Raw genomic sequence first — 21580 nt, 5'->3', positions numbered from 1 at the left:
TTGTCCATGGTGCAGGAAAAAATAAAATACTACCAAGTGACAAATATTTTCTATTTTTTATTTTTAATTTCATACAAATTCAGTAGTTTGCCAAAATATATTCACATGCACACCAGTTCATCACACTTCTTACTTAACGAAAAAGATATAATTAATAATGCTAAATACCTATTTCATAAAATAAAAATTGAGATAAAATACAATATAAACATAGAACATTATTGGTTTTATATTCTTATTAAACCATTATAAGCCCTTATTAATTAACTTTTGGTTTCTTTTCTGGTGGTGGTTTCATGTCCTTCTTTTCTGTTTTTACTTCTTGTTTAATTTCCATTGCTAAAAGATTAACAAATTAATTTTACTTTGATGCTTAAAATACTTCAAAAGAAACTACTAAAATAAGTATTTACAAGGTTCTATAGCTTGGTGCACTGGCTTTGGAATAGGCAATGGGAATTTCCGCGTAAGTTCAGCAAGTAACATATCCACCCTTTGTCGCTGAAATAAAGAACTTGGTTCTTCACGAACAGGTGTTTCTTTCTTTGCTGCCATAGCTTTCCCATTTTTGAAATCCCAGTAGTAGCCTTTACTAGGATGATATCTTGAACATGAACTAGCTTCTTCAAAAGCGGATTGTAAGTGATGTACTGTAGATAACTATAAAACAAAGTTCCATAAATTAACAATATGTCCTGATAATACTCATTTTTAATAAATTTTAAGTACCAATCTAGAGCTCACAACCGATGCCAAATCAGGAGCTTGATACACAACACCTGCAATGATATAATAGTCTGCAAGTGGTGCTGCTAAAGTAGGAGTATGGCGGTGTTGCTTCCTGATCACATACAAAATAGGTGCTTGAACGTGTAAAAGAATATATTCAAGGCCAGTCATATTTCTAAAAATAAATATTTGATTATTAATATTTTACATTTAAACAATGCTTTTACTCATATTACTTACTGTAACTGATCAGGACTTAAACGCTGCATTTTGACAATTTCATTATTACATGTTCTGTCATAAAAAGGATTACTTCTTTCAGAAAAGTAATCCATTATATTGTTTGGATTTAATACAGGAATCCATGCACTATCATGCCAAGAAAGTCCCAAAGGATTTTCTATTAATTGTATGAAATAAAAAGTAGGAGGTTAGGAACAACATAAACAAGTTTATTATATTAACTGTATTAATAAACTTTATTTCCGTATGTTATTACCTGTTACAGGAGGTCTTGCAGACAACATTTTTATGTTATGAATTATATGTTTGTTAAATATTTAAAATATTTGTTTCATACACACAACTGATATAATGTACTATTGCTTGTACGTCTCATTTCCGTTAATGGAGTTTATGCGCAATATTATTACTTGTAATTATAAATATTTCTAAATAATCTGTATGAATACCATTATTTATTTGATTTAAATACTAAAAATAAGATATTAGAAACACAGGAATGATACAAGTAAACAATTAACGGGATCAACAATGGTTCTCAAATCTCATTAATCCTGAGATTTAAAATTCAAAATAATGACAAGTAAGAAATGAGAAATACATACATAGTAATTTCCATGAACACTTATTTTGTTTCTTTTCGTGAGTGATAAATGCAAAAGAATTACTTTTTCTGTAATTTCTTAAAATCGTATTATTCAGAAACAATTATTGACCATCACTGTCGAAATAAAGAATGCAGGACATTGTTCACATATATATGTAGAACAGAGGCTATTTAAAAAAATGGGTCAAATGCAAAAAAGGAGACTCGCGTTCGAAAGAGAATGGGTCATGGACATGTCCCAGTGAGATACTTTATACAGAGAAATAAAATAAATAAGCAAAATAAATAAAATAAAAAAGCAAATAAAAAATGAAATTTTTCTTATCTAACATTCTAATAATGTATCACATTACAATTTACAAAATAAAAAATAGACTACAAAACTTTTTGTAAAAAAATAAAATATGTAATTGGAAATTAAAAATAGTACAGGTATTTCCCAGATATTTTATATATAGTATAAAATTCCTTTCTATTAAGATTAACAAGTAAAGATATGATTATTAGATAAAAGACGTATTAGTGGAAGAATGACTTGAAATGAGGTGATGTACTCTATAATACCACTGGGTGCTACGAAAATTTTATGTAACAGTGGGGATATGTTCAAGAGAAGTATCATTCTTGGCTCAAGATGATATTAATCTCAAAGCTATTTCCACACGGGATACATATAGGTGAAGCACAGTGACCTTTAAACTTGTGTGTCAAGTTCTCATCATCCAGTTAGAAAAATACGGTAAGGACATCTGCACCAAGCTATTTATTACACTTGTTCACATATGTTACCTTCTATTTTTCGATACCTGTCAATCACAGGTTGTTGCACGCTTTTCCCTCTAAAGGAGTCAATCAGTCAGATAGATCCCAATCTCCGACCATCCGTCCGTTTTACTCGAACAAATTTTGTCTCGTATATTAATATGAAATATGTATTATTTAACCTTTCTAGTTGCTTAATGGATTCTTCTCCGATATCTTTACGTCATAATTTATATAAAAATAAAACAATAATTTTTATTGTAACGTTACTTCTTCTATAATATGAAGAAATTTTACTTTCGATATTTCATGACAAGTTATTTTTAATTCCTTTCCCCGAAAATATGAAAATTATTGTCATGATTATAGCTATAAAAATAGATACTTTACGTAATATTATCGCGAAATCTATTTCTATATGCTTTTCATTACCATTATCTTATTACAATCTTTTAATTTTTTCAGTTCCTTTTAATATTTCTATTAATAACTGTTATCACAAAAATAATGCAAATCTTTTACTATTCTACTTTTTGAAATATTTCGAACCTAAGAAAGTTAAATTAAATGGCACAAAAATTATATTATCATGATTCATTATTACAGAAAAGATATGACTGCTATTGAAAAGGAATATAGAATAGTACCACTTCATAAAAGACCAGACCTAATTCCAGACTGTTGTACATTACTGAATTCTGAATGGCCAAGAAGTGAAACTGCACGGTATATCATAATACTTAATTTAAACAAAGTCCTATTTAATAATTAAATGAACTTCAATGTAAAATAGGTTAAAATTTCTGAATGTATCATGCGATGAATTTCCCACATGTCTTATACTAATAGACAAAGAGGACAGAGTCCTTGGTCATTGTAAAATATCTTTAATACCACGATTACGTCATAGTTGTTTTATACAATCAGGTAAGTATAATTAGTTTAACAAAGAGAAAAATATGAAAGTGTACAAACAAGAACCAAATTTAATTTTCTATTTCATGTCTTAGTGATAATTGACTACCAGCGTAGATCTCAGGGTTTAGGATCTAGACTACTACGTGGAGCTGAGGAACATGTAGCAAAGAAAGGAATTAAAAATGTATATTTAATAACTAAAGGCCAAGAACTTTTTTACCTAAAAAATGGATATAAAACCTGTGATCCATTTAAAGCATCAGGCATCAATGATGTTGTATATTCTAGTGCAGCATTTACTAAAGCAAAGCTTAAAGAAAAAAGTACGCAATATTGTGGTCCACCACCACCTCCAATGCCAAACTTTCAGATGCCAAAGTTTTATGATCTAGGTATCTTAACACACAGAACACATATGGTAAAAAGATTATCATCACAGTAACAGTTTTATTTTTTTCAAGATTCTTTTATATTCCACAAATGTATATTATTTATTTATTTATCTAAAAAATTATTTTTTTAATTGCTTTTAAATACAGAAACACTTCTCATGCACACATCCTTATATTTTACAAGAAATTATAACCATTCCAATAGATATTTAAAATCACAAATATTTTTCAGTAGCTGCATACTTTCAATGTAATACATTTTGTACAAATTAGAAGGTGCCTTTTCATATTACCTATTTATTTTTTTATATGACTAAAAGCCGAAAATATTCTCCAAAATATTTTTTAATTCTGACCACATTACAAAATGTACTTTTTGTTATATTATGCAATGTTAGCAATACCACAAACTTTCTGATAATGTTCTGGTTGTTGAAGACTTTCAATAAGAAAATCTCCTAAATCATGTATGGAAATAGTCCGACCAGGAGACTCATCATGCTTTACTACATATTTTAATCTTTGTACATCTGCAAATAGACAAAATATATATACAAATGATTGTCTGTAATTATGAAATATATGTCAATAATTTCTTCAAAATTACAAATAATGACATACTTGTAAAATGGGGTGGTAATATTGCAATCCATTTTAATTTACTTTCTTTAAGAAGGTCGAACATTCGCTGGTGATCTGCATTTACATCTTTAAATATATCAGGCACTGCTTCAGGTTTGTAAAACAAAAATGCTGCAAGAAACAAAATATTAATTAACAATACATGAAAATTATCAATATGTGTTGTAAGTAAAAAGATTAAGCAAAATTTACCAGATAAACAAACAGATACTATTTCTACATTGTGTACTTTCATAGCATCTATTATATTTTTCATACCATTGGACAATACTGTAGTTGGACCTAAATGAAAATTTGCAATGGATATTAAGCTCATATTGTAGGCTGAAAAATTAATATTTCATATAAAATTGAATATTTACTTAAATCATTCCGTGTGCCAAGCACAACAACCACTGCATCCCTATTAGATATTGCATTTGAAACTTCTTCTGCATTAGTAACATCTCCAACGACTATTTCAATTTTATCTTTTAAATTTGTTGGTACTTTGCTTTCATCTCTTACAAATGCTCTTATATTTAATCCTAAATTTTTTAAGATAATCAAAATAAAATTAGTTTTGCGCATAACTTGCATTTTTCAAATACTATATGCTTGTACTTTGTCTAAGATTTTTACAAAAACCTTTCTGGCTATTTCATATTTTTTATTAAAATCATCGTTCGCGAATATACCGGAACGAGAGTATAAACAAAACCAAATACAGTGATTGATCATAACGATATTACCTGTCTATAAAATATTTTATATCTTTATTACATTTTCGATAATTAAAATCTCTTTCTAATATATATGAAAGAATAGATTACAAAGTTAAATGGTAAATAGTAGATAAGACTATACCCTTATTTACAGCGCTATTTAAAGCACATAGTCCGGTATTTCCTGTAGCTCCAAATATCACTATTCGATTCATGGCGATACAACTGCTATCAGATAGCTACTGAAAATTCTTTATCCACTTCAAATACTTAGAAACGATTGTCTAATCAGAAATGCTATGTCATGTCTAGAAAAATTTAAAATTGAAATTTCAAAAAAGTTGCAAACAAGTATATGACGTATATTTTTTCAGATTTATCCATTACATATAAATGAATCGAATTAAAAGAATAAGTTACTAGATATCTAAATGAGTTTTATCATATCATATATACGTACTAGAATTTTCCATAAAACCTCAAGCCTATTTTAGTAGTCTAACCTATTCTCTAGAAAAACTTTATATTTAGCGTAAATATTTTTTAGACTTAAAGAACATATAGTCATTATTACATGATATAACATTTACTTTTTTGTTTCATATCGATAAAAATAAAAATATTAATTAAGGTATAAACATAAAATAGTTTACAAACATTTAATTTGAGAGGTAGTCAGTAATAATTTCAATAAGTTAAACTTTCTAAATTATAGTGGCGTTTACTATTTATTGCATGAAACTTCGTAAATTATCATTTATTTAATATCTAGCTTAATTAAAATATTCAAATTTGTTGTTTTAGCAGAAACATATATACCTTATGTATAATAATTCATATTAAAACTGTATTAACACTTAGATAGTCTTAAATAAACAAGTATGGCTTCTTTTGTATATTTTATATTATATTTTGTATATTTTCACAGCGAAATACCAATACATTTTTTGTTAAATATCATGTACACGACTTTTATATTATTATTACTAAAAAATTCTTTACTATATAATAAAAATGTTAACTTTCTGTTAGGCATAATAGGATGGTGGCATTATTAAATCTTGCAATACAGATAATTGTTCTTCTGTGAAATGTTGCATATACTCCTCCACACCCCTCCATCCATTATGAGTTCTTTTAAAATCATCCAAAGTCTCTTTAATTGTCATCTGTAACTCAGAGGAATTTTATTATTTAATGAATTATTGTATCATGTTTCAAATTTATTTTGGATACTAACTGGTATAGGTTGTGGATCATTCATATGAGCACGAAGATGTTCAAAAATTGGAGGAACATATTTTGGTATATCATATGGATGAGCTTGTACAAATGCACACATTCCTATTATAGCTGCATGACGAATACGTAAAGCATCAGCTTTTAGATTCTTTTTTGTTCCTTCCTTATTACTATTCAAAGCTTCTTTTTTACATAATTTAATGTTTGCTTTTTTCTTGAATTCATCCTGAAAAATTAGAAAAAATCTATAAATATAACTGCTGGTAATAATTATCATAAAAATATTTCAAATATATTTACCAATAAAGATTCTAATTTGGGTATAAACATACAATGCACTAATCCGCTAAGTACTTCGCCAGCATTTTTTCTTACTTCAACTCGTTCATCTTCTAATAAACGTAAAACTATATCTTTAACAGAATTGACCCATGATGGATTACTTAAAAATGTACACATGTTGTAAAATACCCAAGCTTGAAGGAAGTCCAAACAAGCAGATCTTGTCCACCAAGATACATGCTTTGACATTTTTTCTACTGCTTCTAAAGCTACTGGCATATTACATGGCAATGTGAATGCTTGTGCATATATTGTTAAAGCAGATGTACAAGACTGTTTCAATTCTTCGTCTGTTTCGCAATTTTCCATCTGATAGATGATTGGAAATATTTGATACAATTCTGGCGGTAAACCATACCATGGACGATTCATATCTACAATCCATTTACAAATTGTCTTAAGTAATCGAATCGCTCTTTCTTTCTCTTCTTCATTTATTCCTATTTCTTTTAGATCGTTCGATTTAACAATAGATACATGTGCAGGCAGATCTTTTACATCATTGTTGAATTTCGTTGCATTTTCATCTACAAGAGGTTGTAATTTTGGCACTATTTTATTTAAGAAATCTTGTATTTGCGGTGCTGACTGATTGTTTGAAGTCCTTAAACTTGTGAACACCGTTACTAAAACAGAACTTAACCGTTCTCTCACGTTTTCAAATGGATTTGCTAATAATCTATCTTCTACCCGTTTCAACAAACGTTGTAATAACTCCAAAACCCGCCATAGTTGTTCAGTAAGAGTCGTTTGTAAAATAAACAATCGTCCCGATTCAATAAAAGACGATTCTGATTCGCTAACAAAAATTTCTTCCATCAAATGCTCCAGTAACCAGTATTGTCTATTTGGATCTCTACATTGTTGAGCTGTGGAAAAACAAAGGACCCAGTCCTCAAGAGTTTCTGGTGTCATATTAATTAAGGCAAGTTTTATAATTGGTAATAAAGAATCCCACATTTCACAAACCATATTAAATGGCCAATGTTTTGAACCCTTAATGATTCCCGCAATAATCTCGGCTGCACACCTTTGACTACTTTCTTGTTTATCCTTCACCAACTCATGTAAATGTGGCAGAAAATTTTTTAGGAATACTATCCCATGATTACGAAAAAGGGCTTTAAAAAGACGATATTTATAATAATTGAATTTGTCATTGTCCTTTTTTGTTTCAAGACTATAAAATTTTATGAGTTTTTTTATATTTTGCAAATCGTTAAAAAAGAGATCGATTTCTTTTTCATGATCTGTTAATTTTCGTACATTTGGATCTAGACATGGTTGTTGAGGTGTCGGCGCATACATTTCAATTTTTTTTGGCCATGTGTAATATCCTAGATATGGCTTATGAATAAATCTGGGTTCATCCCATTGCTCTGCAGTCAAGGGCCGAGTTTCGAAATTATATTGGAGCCAAGCATTGTCTGGTCTTTGCCCTCGTTTGAACTTCACAGATTGATTTTCTGATGATTCATTTTGTTCTGGTGATGTTGGTGGATCAATAGTTATCTTGAAATTAAAAAATTTGTGTTTAAATTATACCAAAATTATTTGCAAAATAAATTTTTTCTTTAAATAAGTACTTTACCTTTGGATGTTCTCTTTTTTGTTGTTGCAACATACATATAACTACACGAAGAGCAATATTTCTTTCACTTAATGAATCGTGTATTAATGCTCCTACAAAGTAACGAACTACTTTTGGTGGATAAATTTGTTCTGGGTGAACTAAATGTCGAATAAAGTCTATTGCCATTAAACGATGTCGCCAATGTAAATTTTTTTCCAAAAGGGCATTTAAGAGATCATTTATTAAACCATTATAAGATGCCAAATTATTTTCATTAAATGCTTGTGCAATTTTTGAACCTTCCACAATTTCATCCTCTGTGGGCTGAGGTAAAGTAGGTTCAGGACTAGTCTTCCATAAAGCTGTTGCAATTTCCAAACATGTATTCGGTATTTCAGACGTAATAGCGATCGTTGTAAATTGTTTACTTATATATTTCACAACATCTTCTTTCAAGCGAATTATAGATAATTTCTCACATGGTTTAGAAAGTACCAAAGTTGTCCATAAATCTCTCAGTTTATTCCAATCATGTTCGATAATTGTTTCTTGAGAATCAATTAAAATATTCAGAGCTCCCTATGTAAGATAAAATGAAGTATTAAAAAAAATTGTATTAAACGTTGTTTGTTATGATTATTGTCGTCCATACCTTATACGCATCATGATCTGCTTCCGGATCCGCCCTCAATATTTCAAGTAATTTTGGAATAATGATTCTAGATGACAACGTCAAATGATGGAAAGCCCGAAAAAGGACGCGTTGAGCTTGACATCGCACGTCAGAGTACCTACTAGTAGCCAATCTAAATAATTTTAACATTATTTTTCTATGAGCTTCAGTTAAATTAAAAAACTGTAAATATGATCGAGTTTTGTGTTGAACTTCTGCACATAGTAATACAAAGGATCCCATTATTCCCTTTTTTCTTACTAACATATCCTTCATCATTCTGTGTGCTCTTTTTATATTTCTATAATTTAAAACATTAGTTGAAACAGATGCAGGTCCTAATAAGAGATAGCCCCAAATCTAGAATAAAAGAATTTTATAATGTGTTTAATATTCTTTATTAACTTATTATTCTAAATAGTATATTTAAACAGATACCTTTATCAAAACAAATAAACTTTTTGTATCACCCTCTGTATTTTCAAGTATTATACTTTGCAATTTATACATAAGTGTTCCAATGTAACGTTTAACGTTACTACCATTAGGCATTAATATTTCATGTTTCAGGCCAAGTGTTGGCCTGAAAGGTTGCCATTTTAAAGACGATTTCACTAAATCTAATGGTTTTCCTTCATATATAGGTAAAACAGATTCACAACCTTCAATAATGCTGCTTACAATATTTAAGCTAGTCAGTAACTCTTCTCTAAAATCATATAATAATTTTATTTCACCTATTCTTAATGAATATTATCATTAAATATTATATAGAAGTGATCAATAGTTAACCTCCTTAATGTGGTCAAGCGTTTACAATATGTCTTTAATTTACTTGTTTCAGGAATAAGATATCTTAAAAATATTCGATTTATTGCAGCCATTTCTTTCTCATCAGGAATGTACCATTTGACATCTAAGCTATTAATATCCAGAACTTGACCCCAGTACTTTATTTCATCAGTAGATGTAAAGTGATATGGTACCATAGTAGATAATGAATGAAGGACTGATCTTAATAATGTACAAGCTAAATTGTTTCCTTCTCTAGAGTTTAAAATCACTACACGGTCAAGAACTGTTGTGAGTGTATCTATATAAGGTAGTAAATTGTTCCCTGTTGTAGTAACAGTTGCAGATAAAAGCAACATTGCATATAAAAGACGATCATCCACATGTTCTTCCTTAATAATATCATTACTTTCGCCCGTGATATCTAAGATAGTTTGTGAAAGTACAGGCAATAATGTTCTCAAAGTTTCTTTGCCATTAACTTGGGCAAATACTCGACACAAACCAGCTGCCAACTGCCCAGCAACTTTAATTTCGAGTGTACGTTCAGTTATAAATGTGCATAATTTATCTAAAGCCTTTTTAAATATTGCATCATTAATATACATTAACAGGATCATGCACACATTATACAGAACGGTTTCTGTGACCTTTTCTAATTTACTTTTCTCGCCACCAGCAGAATTTTCTAATCTAACTAATTCTAGAGAACTGTGATCTATGAAAGAAAATATCTTGTCCAAAAATTGTAAAACAAAATCTTCAAATCCAGACGCTGTTTCATAATCTAATCTATTTTCTTCATCTATTGTTGTGATTGGTTTAGAAGTATCCACAATAGGTATGAAACAGGCATAAACTGAGATAAGACGGAAAGCTAAAAAGCACTTTTCTGGATTATTTGGATCAATGCTAGATAGAAGCAGAGAAAGTAGTGGTAAAATATGTCTTGGTCCTTCTGGGTATGTATAGTCTGCAAAAGAAATTTATAATTCATAAAAATGTAAAATAGTAAATCATATCAGAAAGTAGCCAGGAAAGCATAATCCACACCTGTATTTACATTTTTAGACCCTTCTGCCATTGGCCTAGCTATAGCTTCCATACAATTTAATGTAGCAATCAATTTATATGATTCTATTGTGAGAGAATCCAATGTAGAAGACACTCTATCCAAAACATATGGAATAACCAAATTGGGCCTCATAGTAGCAAGATATTGTAAAGCTTGTGATGCATGATTAACACTTAATTTATTAAATATTGATGCCATAGTTACTGGCAACATACTTTTGACAAATGCATCAACATGACTATCAGTTAATTTATACTCTTCAGGAATGGGAGTTTCCCAAGTTGGCTCAGCATACCTTTCTCTATAATATAAATAAGACATACATTATAAATTTATAAATACTTATAAAAATTAATTTTAAAACTTGTTATTGATTCTCACTTGTGCAAACGCGAAATAAAATAAAATGAAAGCTTCATAAGAATCTCTTTTAATATACTCAACCAGTAACCATTATTAGCAGGATGAAAATATGTTTCTATCGTTTTTAAAAACTTATCAAGATATGTTTGAGCACTTGAACCATTTCCCTAGAAACATTATACAATATATGAAATGATATTTTATTTAAATATACTCTTTAATTTTCAATAAAATTTTACCAGAACTGCTACTATCCATATTGTTATAGAACTTGCATCTATTTCATGATGTCTTTGTATTTTATTATATGATACTGGTAATTTTAAGCACCGTATAAATCTAGTGAACATCAATGGTATATAAGGTTCCCAATTAATATATCCAATGTTATAATTAGCTACTGCTGCCATTAAGTCCATCATTTTATTTTCCCATGTTGGTGCATTGTGACATATTTCCCATATTTTCATAAATTCTTCAAACCATAGTTGATATCCAATTGAATGGTATTTTGGAGGCAATTGTACTGGTAAAAACCACCGTAATAGTTGTATACTTTCAGACATTTTTATGACATCAGTGAGGCATAAAGTTGGTCTTAATTCATCTAATATCTCCTGTGTTGCACTTAACTATTATAAAAGATTAATTTTCATTCTTTTGTTAATTTACTTAAGAAAAATATTCACTTACAGGAAAATAAACTTTTGCATATATAATAAGTGATTCTGTTGTATTTTCAAAAAGATGACAAATATGGTACATTTCAGGACGATTTTCTTTTGCTTTCATTATACGAAGAATCATATTATAAAGAGGTCGCCATGGCAGTTCCAATTCATCAGGAGATATAAATTTCTTCTTTCTGTAAATATATATTAAAACATGTGAAATTCATTTCTTATAACAAATGATAATCCTATATAATGTTATGCATAAAAGTTAAATCATCTTACTTTAACAACACTAGTAATGCAACAAGACACTGAAATGTAGAAGCTGTAGGCATTTCTGAAACTGTAACCAGTTCATATAATAACTTTATAAGCAAGATGTGATCTTCTTTGCTGAAGTTAAATCCATACATGTTTATATAACTAGAAAAAATATTCATGAATCCAAATTACAAATATATTTTCTAAAATAAGCAGTATAATTAAAATGTAATTATTGTCTTTCTTTCAAATAATGTAATAATATAAATAAATATACTCACTGGCCTAATTTATTAACCCATACATAGCAGCCTGGCCATATTTCATTAAACATAACAGCACGCCCTAAATTTGCTTTAATTTCGGCTAATAAAACCTGTGTTTCTGTCTCTACTTCATCTGCATAAGGCAACAACTTATTGTATATAAATTTCTTAGATTGAACATCTTCTATACTTTTGTAAATACAAATATCTGTGAGATTCTTGTTCATTGTCACTTAAACTGTCTTACTATTACGAACACAAGAAGCACAAATAGATGCAGCCTACGAAAGAGCGCACTGTACAATGCAAAATCATGTATATTATTAAGTCAGTAACAACTTGCTTATTCTGCTTCGATTTTATTGAGTCATGTTTTGCATTTTAGGATGCCATATTTGATGAATAAAAAGAAGCATGAATTACTATAAATCTAGAGAAACGTCGACCTTCGTATTCAATATATCGATATTCAATATGCTTATTAATATTATCGATAACAAATTCGATTTTTCATTTTGAATACTTTTCGTAATATCTCATTTATAATTAAATAATTACCTTTTTTTATGCTTTTCCCACAAAAGAATATAAGAAAGTTAAATCAGGAATGATTGATAAACGGTAAGTGGTAAATGTACATTTAAGTATGCTTTGAATATGAAAAACTGAAACTAAAAGAAATTTAAATACACATCTACTGTTTATAGCTTATTAGCATACGTATAATGTAAACGTATATTATCCTATATGTACTACATATATTCTTTGTACTTTATCTTATGCCTTAGACCGTATAATAGTCTAACCTTTTTTTCATATGTGTATACTTGACTACATACAAACATATGGCGACGGCGGTAGTTGCAAGAGGTCATATACAGACCATACAGTGTAATCTTGAAGAAATGTAATAATAATAGTTAATGTAATGCCGATGTGTTATATTATATGAATGAACAGAATTTTATATTTCTTCAATTTTTTCTTTTTAAATAAAAATATCTAGTTTCTTAATGAAATAAAATAAATATGTAATTTTTGAAATAAACATACATATAAGGTTAAGATCTAATTTTTGTACTAAAAAAAGTTATATTTCTTTTCGAAACCAGATAGATTTAATCTTTAAATGTTATTGATAGCTTAGTTCATCTGAGAACAACGGTATATTTAAATAAATAAATGTGTCAAAATGAGGACTAGGAAAACACTAGCAATCATCAGTGCAGGCTTAATTCTTGCCTGCTGCGTTATGATATATTTAATAATGGATTTAACACTTTTTCCACCTGGACAAGGGTCTAAACTTTCTGTTAATGATGTAAGTTATTCAATAAATATCCATAGATTATAATTTATATATAATAAACAAAACTAACTTATTGTTTTATATTCTCAGAATCAATGGCTACACTTTGAGAATAGATTAGCAAAGTTAGAAAAAGATTTCAATAAGCATCATGAAGTTATGAATGCTTTAAGGGAAGTGGCTGAAGCAAAACATTTTGTACCTATAGATCATTCTATAAATCGTCCTGATCAACCTATGTCATCTAGTTCTTCCCATTTAGGAAAAGTACTTAAATGCAATTTTAACATACAGAAAATTCCTGAAGTTGACATTCAAATGTTAGAGATGTATAGACAATTAGAGTTTGATAATGTGGATGGTGGAGTTTGGAAACAAGGATGGGATATCACATATGATGAGAAACAATGGCATCCAAATAGAAAGCTGAAAGTATTTGTTGTTCCACATTCTCATAATGATCCTGGTTGGCTTAGTACCTTTGAGAAATACTATGCATTTCAAACACAAAATATATTAAATAATATGGTAACAAAATTGGCAGAAGACAGAAGACGTAAATTTATTTGGGCAGAGATATCATTCTTTCAACTTTGGTGGGAAAGTCAGTCTAAGATAACTCATAATTTAGTTAAACGTTTGATTCATGATGGTCAATTAGAAATTGTATCAGGAGGTTGGGTTATGCCAGATGAATCTGTTTCTCATTGGATGTCTCAGCTTACACAACTTACAGAGGGTCATCAATGGTTAAAATATAATCTAGATTATATACCAAATTCAGGTTGGGCTATTGATCCATTTGGTCTTTCTCCAACTATGCCATATCTGTTGAAAAAGGCAGGATTGGAAAATGTACTGATACAAAGAGTTCATTATTCAGTTAAAAAAAGATTAGCTAAACGAAAACAATTAGAATTTCGTTGGAGACAATTATGGGATAATGATGGATCAACAGAAATCTTTACACATGTAATGCCATTTTATAGTTATGATGTGCCACACACTTGTGGCCCAGATCCAAAAATATGTTGTCAATTTGATTTTTATAGACTACAAAATTTTGGACTAAGTTGTCCATGGAAAATAGCTCCAAGAGCCATAACTAAATCAAATATTGCAGAAAGAGCTGCTCTCTTACTGGATCAGTACCGTAAAAAATCTCAGCTTTTTAAAACTGATGTGGTATTAGTACCATTGGGAGATGATTTTAGGTATACTCATTTTACTGAGTGGGATGCTCAGTTTAATAATTATCAAAAACTTTTTGATTATATGAATCAAAACTCACAAATGAACGTTCAAATTAAATTTGGAACGTTAAGCGACTACTTTGATGCGATCAGGGAAAAACATACTTTAAACGAATTTCCTACTTTATCTGGCGATTTCTTCACATATTCCGACAGAGATGATCATTATTGGAGCGGATATTATACATCAAGGTACACTCAAATTAAAATTAATCATAATAAACTATCAACAACATGTTTATTAAATACATTTTAGGCCTTTTCACAAACGATTAGATCGTGTATTATTGAGTTTACTAAGGGCATCGGAAATATTAACTACTACTGCTTGGACTAAAGGTAATGACAATTTAGTGGAAGGTACTCTTGCACAACGTTTAAGCAAGGCAAGAATGTGGCATTCTTTGTTTCAACATCATGATGGTATTACTGGAACTGCCAGAGATGAAGTTGTTATAGATTATGCTAAGAAGATGATAATGGCCTTGAATAATTCTGCGCATGTATTACAACAATCAGTGGTTCATTTATTAAAAACTCCACAAGAATCTTCTGTTAATGTAGATGCTGTATATATTTCACTTGATGAATCTAGGTTTGAGAAAAATTTATGAATATTTTATAAAAAATAATAATTTTTAAAAATAAATAAAATAATAATTGTAAAAAACTCATGTTTTAATGCTTTAGATTGCGCCATACCAGTGTAGGAGACAAACATGTTCTAATATTAAGGGAGGAAAATCCTTTAAAAAAGGTTATTCTTTATAATTCTATTCCAAGACAAAGAACAAAAGTACAGACATTGGTCGTATCCACTCCATTTGTTAAAGTTACTGACCGTATGGGTCAACCAGTACAATGTCAGATTTCTCCAATTTGGATTGGACCAGCTGCACTAACTGTTGCTAGATATGAGTTATCATTCTTGGTTACTGTACCTGGATTTGGTATTACAACATACGTAATTCACGCTTTGTCGAAATCATCGTTTCCACCGTACGTAATTTCATTTTTTGAATTATTAAATATTTATTTTTGCAATTCAACTTTTTACTATTTATTGTATGCAGGGAAGTGCATGTTGCGAACATAACTGTTTTTAATACAGATATAAACCTTCCAAAAATACCAGGTTTTAATCAAATTCAAGTAATACCAAATGCACAAGAATTTTCAATTACACAACGACCAGAATTATCTGCATCTTTTGGAAAATCAGGTCTTCTGAAAGCTTTAAGAGTCAGTAATATAACAGTACCTGTTCATTTAGAATTTGTTAAATATGGTACCAGAGGTTCTGGTAAAGATAAAAGTGGAGCTTATTTATTCTTACCTGATAAATCAGAACCAGATTTAGTATATATGGACAATAAATGTATTATACACTTAATAACTGGACCCATTGTATCTAAAGTATTTGTAGAATTTGCACATGTACGTCATACTTGTATATTATACAACTCCCCTGGTACTGATGGACTTGGTTTACGTGTTCATAATGAAATTAACATATCAGAAACGCAAAATTATGAACTTGCTATGAGACTAAGTACAGATATAGCTTCAGGAGACCAATTCTATACAGATCTAAATGGCCTTAATGTAAGTAAAAATATCTAAAATATTCCATCATCACTAGTAAATATGTTTAAGAGGATGATTATTATTTAGATGATTAAGCGTCAAAGATTTCCAAAACTTCCTACACAAGGAAACTATTATCCGATGGCGTCAAGTACATACATAGAAGATAAGAAGCTTCGACTAACAGTTGTAACAGCACAACCATTAGGTGTAAGTTCTATGGCACCTGGGCAAATTGAAGTATGTATCTAATATATTGTTCACTCATGTAAGAATATATAATATATACACACTGTATATATATAATATTTTTATACAGATTATGCAGGATAGACGATTACTTCAAGATGATAACAGAGGACTTGGACAAGGTATAACTGATAACTTGTTAACAAATCATATATTCACGTTTGTTCTCGAAAAAAAGAAGTCCTTTTGTATATCTTCAACACCACCAACAAATCACCCATCAGGTGTACTCTCATTATATGGCCATTTAGCATCAGAAGAACTATTACACCCTATAATTGCAATGCATCCACATAATTCTTTACCTTTTAATTTAAATGCGTATTTCTCGCCACTTCGTTACGATTTTCCTGCGGATCTAAGCGTTGTTAACTTTCGAGTATTTCCTATCCCAGAAGGAGCTGGTAAAGGTATTGGAATGGTTTTACATCAAGCAGCTTTAGACATGTGTTGGAATGATAATTCTTATTTGCGTTATTTTAATGTTTCCGAATCCGTAGAAGTTGATTTAACAAAGTTTCTTAATTATATAGATGATTGGGTTATTAGTAAAGCTCCACTTACATTCCATAATGTAGGACCATCGTTGAAATCGCCTATTGTTAATTTATGTCCACACCAAATATTACCAATCTTATTTCACAAGACACAATCTTAAACGTAGAATTTAATGATCACTTAGACTCATTGAAAAGAATTAAGATTTCTGCTCATTGTTCCACTATCAACGGCCTTACTCAAAATGATATAATCCAATTGATCAGATGCTGGTGGACTGGTTTTATCCATCTTGTAGCTGTAACAATATCAGTTGGAAAAAATGATTTACAATTACAATTTAGTGGATACTGTTATTTTTATATGCTTTTAATTCCGTATTGTTATGAAATACGAAAACTATAACTTATATAAGGCACATATATAAATCCTCTTTTACATAAGATATTATTTCTTACTGTGATCTACTTTTTATCAAGAAAGATATTTAATTATGATATTCAACAGAAAAAAATATAAAATATTTTTTGCAATTTTGTTCATTATGGTAGATATTTAATTGATATTACTATTGATTATCATTGTTATTATTATTATTATTCATATTGTTATAAATATGAATACAAAAATACAGAAACATATTCTTGCAGTTATACTGAAAAATAAAATGTGGGTTTTTATAAGATATTACATCTCCATGCTAGTCGTACTATTACTTTAGAAAATGTAATTTTATACATCTGTATGTATGTACATTCTAAGTATTAAAAATTCTGTAATAAAGTTAAAGGTGTAAAAATCTATTTTCCTTATATTAATTTTCTGTTGTATAGTTATTAGTTTCTATATCTCAATAAAATTATATCTATATATTTATAAATTATATCTTACTTACCCAAGGGAATAGAAAAACTGCATAGCTGATGGGTTAAGTTTAAGTACAGTTAGAACTACTTTACGCATCTTGTTTTCTGATGCCATAGCTTCAAGAGCAGACATCATAAAATGGCCAAGTCCTTTTCGTCGTACTGTGGATTCCAACTGCATTTCATAACTGAAAAACAATTATAAAAAAAAATTACAAAATAAAAGTTGTCATCTTCTGTAAATTATAAATATATGTACAAGATCTACATACCAATACAGTACTTCTTCCCTATAATCTATATCAAAACGAAAATGGGAAAATCCAACAAATTTCTCATTGGAAGTTGCTACTAAATACCAAGCTGTTGGCTCTGTTAATTGTTTTTGTTTGGCGACTGAATCCCAACCCCAATCACTTTGTTCATACAGAGATTTCATATTACGTTCCATAATATCAAAAATCCAAAGAATACATTTAGGTTGTGCATCTATGGCTTTCATGCAAGAGAGTTCAATAGTTTGATTATCCTTTGTCATATATTTATGAAAGAAATTTAAGGACTCTAAGGGATTTTTGACAGAGTTTGCTTTATCAACTAAGCTTTTAGCAATAGCTTCTTTTTCAGCCAGAAGTTGACGTCTTGTTTTCCTTTTCTGTAAAAAAAATAACCTAATAAATAATTGTGTTTACATGTTGTATATAATGTTTTTAAGATTAAAACAAAATTGAAAGTAAAATAGATATTATATTGAGTGTTATTATGATAGATTAATATTCCGATAATAAATTATTTTACTAATTTACATCGTTAAACAATAATAAAAATGTTTCATAAGATTGTTACCTTCATGATAATTATATTTCCCGCGTATATTGAGTAATATGATTTTAGGCTATATTCTTTCTTGTAACAATTATGATATGAAATTAACCAATTCAGTTTATATAAGGTGAAAGTATTGAAATTATTCTATAATTTCAATGTACTATATAAATAATATATAATTTATATAAATAGTAAATCTTAAATTACAATCTTTTAACGGGAATTGATGTCTTTACTTTTCTATAAAAAGTTAAATATATTATATTTAATAAGTATTATATATATAATAAAATGAATTATAGAACAGTCTCTTGGGGAGATTGACACATATAGTGCTTTGTTACAGTAACAGCTTGTACGATTCGACAGTACCAAAAGCCTATGTGTTTGATTAAATCAACTTATTGAAAGAATTGGTTGTGTAGTATAGCGTGCAAGACAACATTGTGTATCGTTATATGATCAAGTGCCGTGCATGTGTAATGCTTTTGTATTAGTTCCAAAAAATATTTAGCAAGAAGAAAGCACTACGAATTTATTGATAAAATATCTTTATATGTATACATATATATAGTCATATATCTCAAATGATCATTTACATCATTTATAAGAATACGGATTTTGACATCTCAGATTAATTGAAAGCAGTTTTAACTGGTTGGCAACAAATGCATATTGTATCTTGTTGTTAGTATCTACAAAAATATCTATATTATAATATTTAGTATAAATTCATGAGTACATATTATATTTATTTCTCAAATTACTATGGTTAAGTAATTTAATCATCTATCATATATACATTGTTTTCTTTGTATCATTATTTCAATAATAACTAAATGTAATAAAATTTGATAAATATTGTCACCTTTTTTAATTCTTTATGTTTATACTGATATATTTTTCACAATGAACAATATACATTTTCAATAATTATTATTATTTTTTATTTCAGATATTGCAGTTAAATATTGAGGAATGGCTGAAAATACTACTGCATCAAATGCAGAGGAAAAAGCTATTTCCTCAGCTATGACACAATGTTATGAGAATTATATCATAGTTGATGTTGGTGCCAATCTTACTAATAAAAAATACAGCAGAGATTTAGATAGCGTAATTCAAAGAGCAAAGGATGCAGGGGTACAAAAGATTATGGTAACAGGTGCAAGTATTCGTTCTAGTAAAGAGGCACTAAGATTAACTAGGATATATCCTGGTACTCTTTATTCTACTGCTGGTGTGCACCCTCATGATGCAAAATCATGGGAAAATCCTGATACTTTGCAAGAACTTGAAAGCATAGCTAATAATCCTGAATGTGTAGCAGTAGGAGAATGTGGCTTAGATTATAGTCGTGATTTTTCTGATCCTGAAACACAACGTGCTGTATTTCATAAACAAGTAGAACTTGCATGTCAATTAGCTAAGCCACTTGTAATACATGAAAGAGGTGCTCAGACAGATGTTCTAGAAGTTCTGAATCACTATAAAAATTGTTTACCACCAGTTTTAATCCATTCATTTATCGGAACTGCGAAGGAAGCACAAATTTATTTAGACCATGGTTTTTATCTAGGAATTACAGGATATTTATGCAAAGACAAATCTGATAGCGGAATAAGACAACTGTTGGAAAAAAGACTTGCACCTCTAGACAGAATATTAGTAGAAACAGATGCTCCATTCATGTATCCTAATACTAGAGCTAGCAAATTACCTGTACATGTTAAAGATGCTCTAACTGAACGATCCATGACATTTCTTCATCGTTACTGTACTTTTCAACGTAATGAACCATGTGCCTTACCAGCAATAGTAGAAATGGTAGCAGCATTTATGCAAATTGCTCCAGAAGAGGTTGCCTTAGCTACTGCTTTCAATGCTTTGAAATTATTTGGTCTAAATCAGTGATATTAATAATTGTTTTTTATTCAGAAAATGGTGCTACTGGGTGCTATTTTACATTTTAATTATTCTGTTATCAATATATTGTCTATGTTTAAAAGCATTATTTGTGTGTTTATCAAAATATGTCTTTCATAATAACAATAGCAACTTACATTTATATAACTTATCAACAATTATAGGAGAGAAACATGTCATGAAATACATTATTTATACATTAATAACTATTATCTTCGATATATATGTTACTTATATTTACATTATCCCTATGCAAAAATATTCATCTATACAAAAGTTCATCAATACATTAAAATTAGTACTACATAAATTATTTGATTTATAATACAAATTTTGTAGAAATATATTATGAAATATATGATTCTGAAATTATACATTTTAATTGTTGATATTATAAATATTTTCATATAAATAAATTGTTACATAAATGAAGAATTCATTGTAAATATTTCTTTAAACTTTTGGAAAGTCCTAGTTTTAATAATATTAACATCTTTGGATAGGTCATTTGAATATTTCCACTTTTATTGATGATAGAAAAAAATATCTCACATCAAACTTGCATGGTGTTTAGAGACACATAATTTGATGTAAATAGTTCTTTGATAGGTAGACCCATAGACCCTCTACAGATCCACTTATCAAAAATCTACCATGCAAGTTTGGTCAGACATGTTTTTTTCTGTCATCAATAACAGCCAAGATATTTAAGCAGCCTGTTTTAGGTGCCTCACCCTGTGTATTAAAATATGTTAAATATATTATTAAAACAAATATATTTATCTTAATCATATAACAAAAATACC

The 21580-nt window shown here is 29.1% G+C and overlaps 7 protein-coding genes across 12 annotated transcripts; 3 read left to right on the top strand and 4 right to left on the bottom strand.

Annotated features, from left to right (window-relative positions):
- Nucleotides 1–37: 37 nt before the first annotated feature.
- Nucleotides 38–2688, bottom strand: LOC122567781 (mediator of RNA polymerase II transcription subunit 6). Of its 3 annotated transcripts, none has more exons than XM_043726763.1 (5): nt 2369–2688; nt 970–1129; nt 730–904; nt 414–660; nt 38–339 (listed from the first exon to the last, which is right to left on the bottom strand). In XM_043726763.1, the coding sequence occupies exons 2-5, from the start codon at nt 1062–1064 to the stop codon at nt 260–262; spliced, it is 597 nt and encodes a 198-aa protein (XP_043582698.1). In that variant the 5' UTR covers nt 1065–1129; nt 2369–2688; the 3' UTR covers nt 38–259. The 3 variants fall into 3 exon arrangements, with proteins under 3 accessions (XP_043582698.1, XP_043582696.1, XP_043582697.1); XM_043726761.1 differs by lacking the exon at nt 2369–2688 and adding an exon at nt 1229–1370; XM_043726762.1 differs by lacking the exon at nt 2369–2688 and adding an exon at nt 1229–1370 and having other exon boundaries at nt 745–904.
- LOC122567784 (N-alpha-acetyltransferase 80) lies at nt 2073–3706 on the top strand. 2 transcript variants are annotated; one of them, XM_043726769.1, is made up of 4 exons: nt 2073–2266; nt 2948–3067; nt 3135–3268; nt 3352–3706. In XM_043726769.1, the coding sequence occupies exons 1-4, from the start codon at nt 2214–2216 to the stop codon at nt 3699–3701; spliced, it is 657 nt and encodes a 218-aa protein (XP_043582704.1). In that variant the 5' UTR covers nt 2073–2213; the 3' UTR covers nt 3702–3706. The 2 variants fall into 2 exon arrangements, with proteins under 2 accessions (XP_043582704.1, XP_043582703.1); XM_043726768.1 differs by having other exon boundaries at nt 2149–2318.
- On the bottom strand, nt 3687–5837 carry LOC122567783 (flavin reductase (NADPH)). Of its 2 annotated transcripts, none has more exons than XM_043726767.1 (6): nt 5817–5837; nt 5140–5305; nt 4656–4820; nt 4486–4575; nt 4273–4404; nt 3687–4181 (listed from the first exon to the last, which is right to left on the bottom strand). In XM_043726767.1, the coding sequence occupies exons 2-6, from the start codon at nt 5210–5212 to the stop codon at nt 4036–4038; spliced, it is 606 nt and encodes a 201-aa protein (XP_043582702.1). In that variant the 5' UTR covers nt 5213–5305; nt 5817–5837; the 3' UTR covers nt 3687–4035. The 2 variants fall into 2 exon arrangements, with proteins under 2 accessions (XP_043582702.1, XP_043582701.1); XM_043726766.1 differs by lacking the exon at nt 5817–5837 and adding an exon at nt 5458–5742.
- Nucleotides 5838–5891: 54 nt separating this feature from the next.
- LOC122567771 (proteasome activator complex subunit 4-like) lies at nt 5892–12947 on the bottom strand. Of its 2 annotated transcripts, XM_043726745.1 has the most exons (14): nt 12817–12947; nt 12274–12554; nt 12014–12154; nt 11751–11922; nt 11297–11689; nt 11076–11224; nt 10673–10995; nt 9620–10592; nt 9266–9536; nt 8807–9187; nt 8173–8733; nt 6540–8093; nt 6238–6465; nt 5892–6166 (listed from the first exon to the last, which is right to left on the bottom strand). In XM_043726745.1, the coding sequence occupies exons 2-14, from the start codon at nt 12483–12485 to the stop codon at nt 6026–6028; spliced, it is 5499 nt and encodes a 1832-aa protein (XP_043582680.1). In that variant the 5' UTR covers nt 12486–12554; nt 12817–12947; the 3' UTR covers nt 5892–6025. The 2 variants fall into 2 exon arrangements, with proteins under 2 accessions (XP_043582680.1, XP_043582681.1); XM_043726746.1 differs by lacking the exon at nt 12817–12947 and having other exon boundaries at nt 12014–12195; nt 12274–12395.
- A 361-nt stretch (nt 12948–13308) lies between these two features.
- Nucleotides 13309–17957, top strand: LOC122567772 (alpha-mannosidase 2). Its single transcript, XM_043726747.1, has 7 exons — nt 13309–13579; nt 13658–15012; nt 15077–15415; nt 15511–15819; nt 15894–16425; nt 16495–16647; nt 16727–17957. The coding sequence occupies exons 1-7, from the start codon at nt 13451–13453 to the stop codon at nt 17312–17314; spliced, it is 3405 nt and encodes a 1134-aa protein (XP_043582682.1). The 5' UTR covers nt 13309–13450; the 3' UTR covers nt 17315–17957.
- On the bottom strand, nt 17107–19000 carry LOC122567782 (N-alpha-acetyltransferase 40). Its single transcript, XM_043726764.1, has 4 exons — nt 18867–19000; nt 18293–18675; nt 18050–18208; nt 17107–17452 (listed from the first exon to the last, which is right to left on the bottom strand). The coding sequence occupies exons 1-4, from the start codon at nt 18870–18872 to the stop codon at nt 17341–17343; spliced, it is 660 nt and encodes a 219-aa protein (XP_043582699.1). The 5' UTR covers nt 18873–19000; the 3' UTR covers nt 17107–17340.
- Nucleotides 19001–19393: 393 nt separating this feature from the next.
- LOC122567778 (3'-5' ssDNA/RNA exonuclease TatD) lies at nt 19394–21089 on the top strand. The gene is made up of 2 exons (XM_043726759.1): nt 19394–19535; nt 19804–21089. The coding sequence occupies exon 2, from the start codon at nt 19827–19829 to the stop codon at nt 20760–20762; it is 936 nt and encodes a 311-aa protein (XP_043582694.1). The 5' UTR covers nt 19394–19535; nt 19804–19826; the 3' UTR covers nt 20763–21089.
- The last annotated feature ends 491 nt before the right edge of the window (nt 21090–21580 follow it).

The sequence above is a fragment of the Bombus pyrosoma genome, linkage group LG5 (assembly GCF_014825855.1).
Source record: "Bombus pyrosoma isolate SC7728 linkage group LG5, ASM1482585v1, whole genome shotgun sequence".
Taxonomy (NCBI): domain Eukaryota; kingdom Metazoa; phylum Arthropoda; class Insecta; order Hymenoptera; family Apidae; genus Bombus; species Bombus pyrosoma.
Note: the sequence above shows the minus strand (reverse complement) of the source record. Positions and strands in the feature narration are given on the sequence as shown.

Bases quoted from the DNA above. Each gene is read 5' to 3' on its own strand.
- LOC122567784 (XM_043726769.1), top strand. From the start codon at position 2,214: ATGATATTAATCTCAAAGCTATTTCCACACGGGATACATATAGGTGAA. The intron at 2,267-2,947 runs GTGACCTTTAAA...TCATTATTACAG, and splicing joins ATACATATAGGTGAAGCACA to AAAAGATATGACTGCTATTG. The intron at 3,269-3,351 runs GTAAGTATAATT...TTCATGTCTTAG, and splicing joins TAGTTGTTTTATACAATCAG to TGATAATTGACTACCAGCGT.
- LOC122567782 (XM_043726764.1), bottom strand. The intron at 18,209-18,292 runs GTATGTAGATCT...ATTGTTTTTCAG, and splicing joins AGGGAAGAAGTACTGTATTG to TTATGAAATGCAGTTGGAAT. The intron at 17,453-18,049 runs GTAAGTAAGATA...ATATTGTTACAG, and splicing joins CAGTTTTTCTATTCCCTTGG to CTACAAGATGGATAAAACCA.
- LOC122567778 (XM_043726759.1), top strand. From the start codon at position 19,827: ATGGCTGAAAATACTACTGCATCAAATGCAGAGGAAAAAGCTATTTCC.
- LOC122567771 (XM_043726745.1), bottom strand. From the start codon at position 12,485: ATGAACAAGAATCTCACAGATATTTGTATTTACAAAAGTATAGAAGAT. The intron at 11,690-11,750 runs GTAAGTGAATAT...CTTTTATAATAG, and splicing joins ATGCAAAAGTTTATTTTCCT to TTAAGTGCAACACAGGAGAT. The intron at 6,167-6,237 runs GTTAGTATCCAA...TCTGAGTTACAG, and splicing joins ATGATCCACAACCTATACCA to ATGACAATTAAAGAGACTTT.
- LOC122567781 (XM_043726761.1), bottom strand. From the start codon at position 1,256: ATGTTGTCTGCAAGACCTCCTGTAACAG. The intron at 905-969 runs GTAAGTAATATG...ATTTATTTTTAG, and splicing joins TTAAGTCCTGATCAGTTACA to AAATATGACTGGCCTTGAAT. The intron at 340-413 runs GTAAATACTTAT...TTAATCTTTTAG, and splicing joins GCACCAAGCTATAGAACCTT to CAATGGAAATTAAACAAGAA.
- LOC122567783 (XM_043726767.1), bottom strand. From the start codon at position 5,212: ATGAATCGAATAGTGATATTTGGAGCTACAGGAAATACCGGACTATGT. The intron at 4,821-5,139 runs GTATAGTCTTAT...TAAAAAATTTAG, and splicing joins AAATAGCGCTGTAAATAAGG to GATTAAATATAAGAGCATTT. The intron at 4,182-4,272 runs GTATGTCATTAT...GTCTATTTGCAG, and splicing joins ATTACCACCCCATTTTACAA to ATGTACAAAGATTAAAATAT.
- LOC122567772 (XM_043726747.1), top strand. From the start codon at position 13,451: ATGAGGACTAGGAAAACACTAGCAATCATCAGTGCAGGCTTAATTCTT. The intron at 13,580-13,657 runs GTAAGTTATTCA...TTATATTCTCAG, and splicing joins CTAAACTTTCTGTTAATGAT to AATCAATGGCTACACTTTGA. The intron at 15,416-15,510 runs GTTTGAGAAAAA...TTAATGCTTTAG, and splicing joins ATTTCACTTGATGAATCTAG to ATTGCGCCATACCAGTGTAG.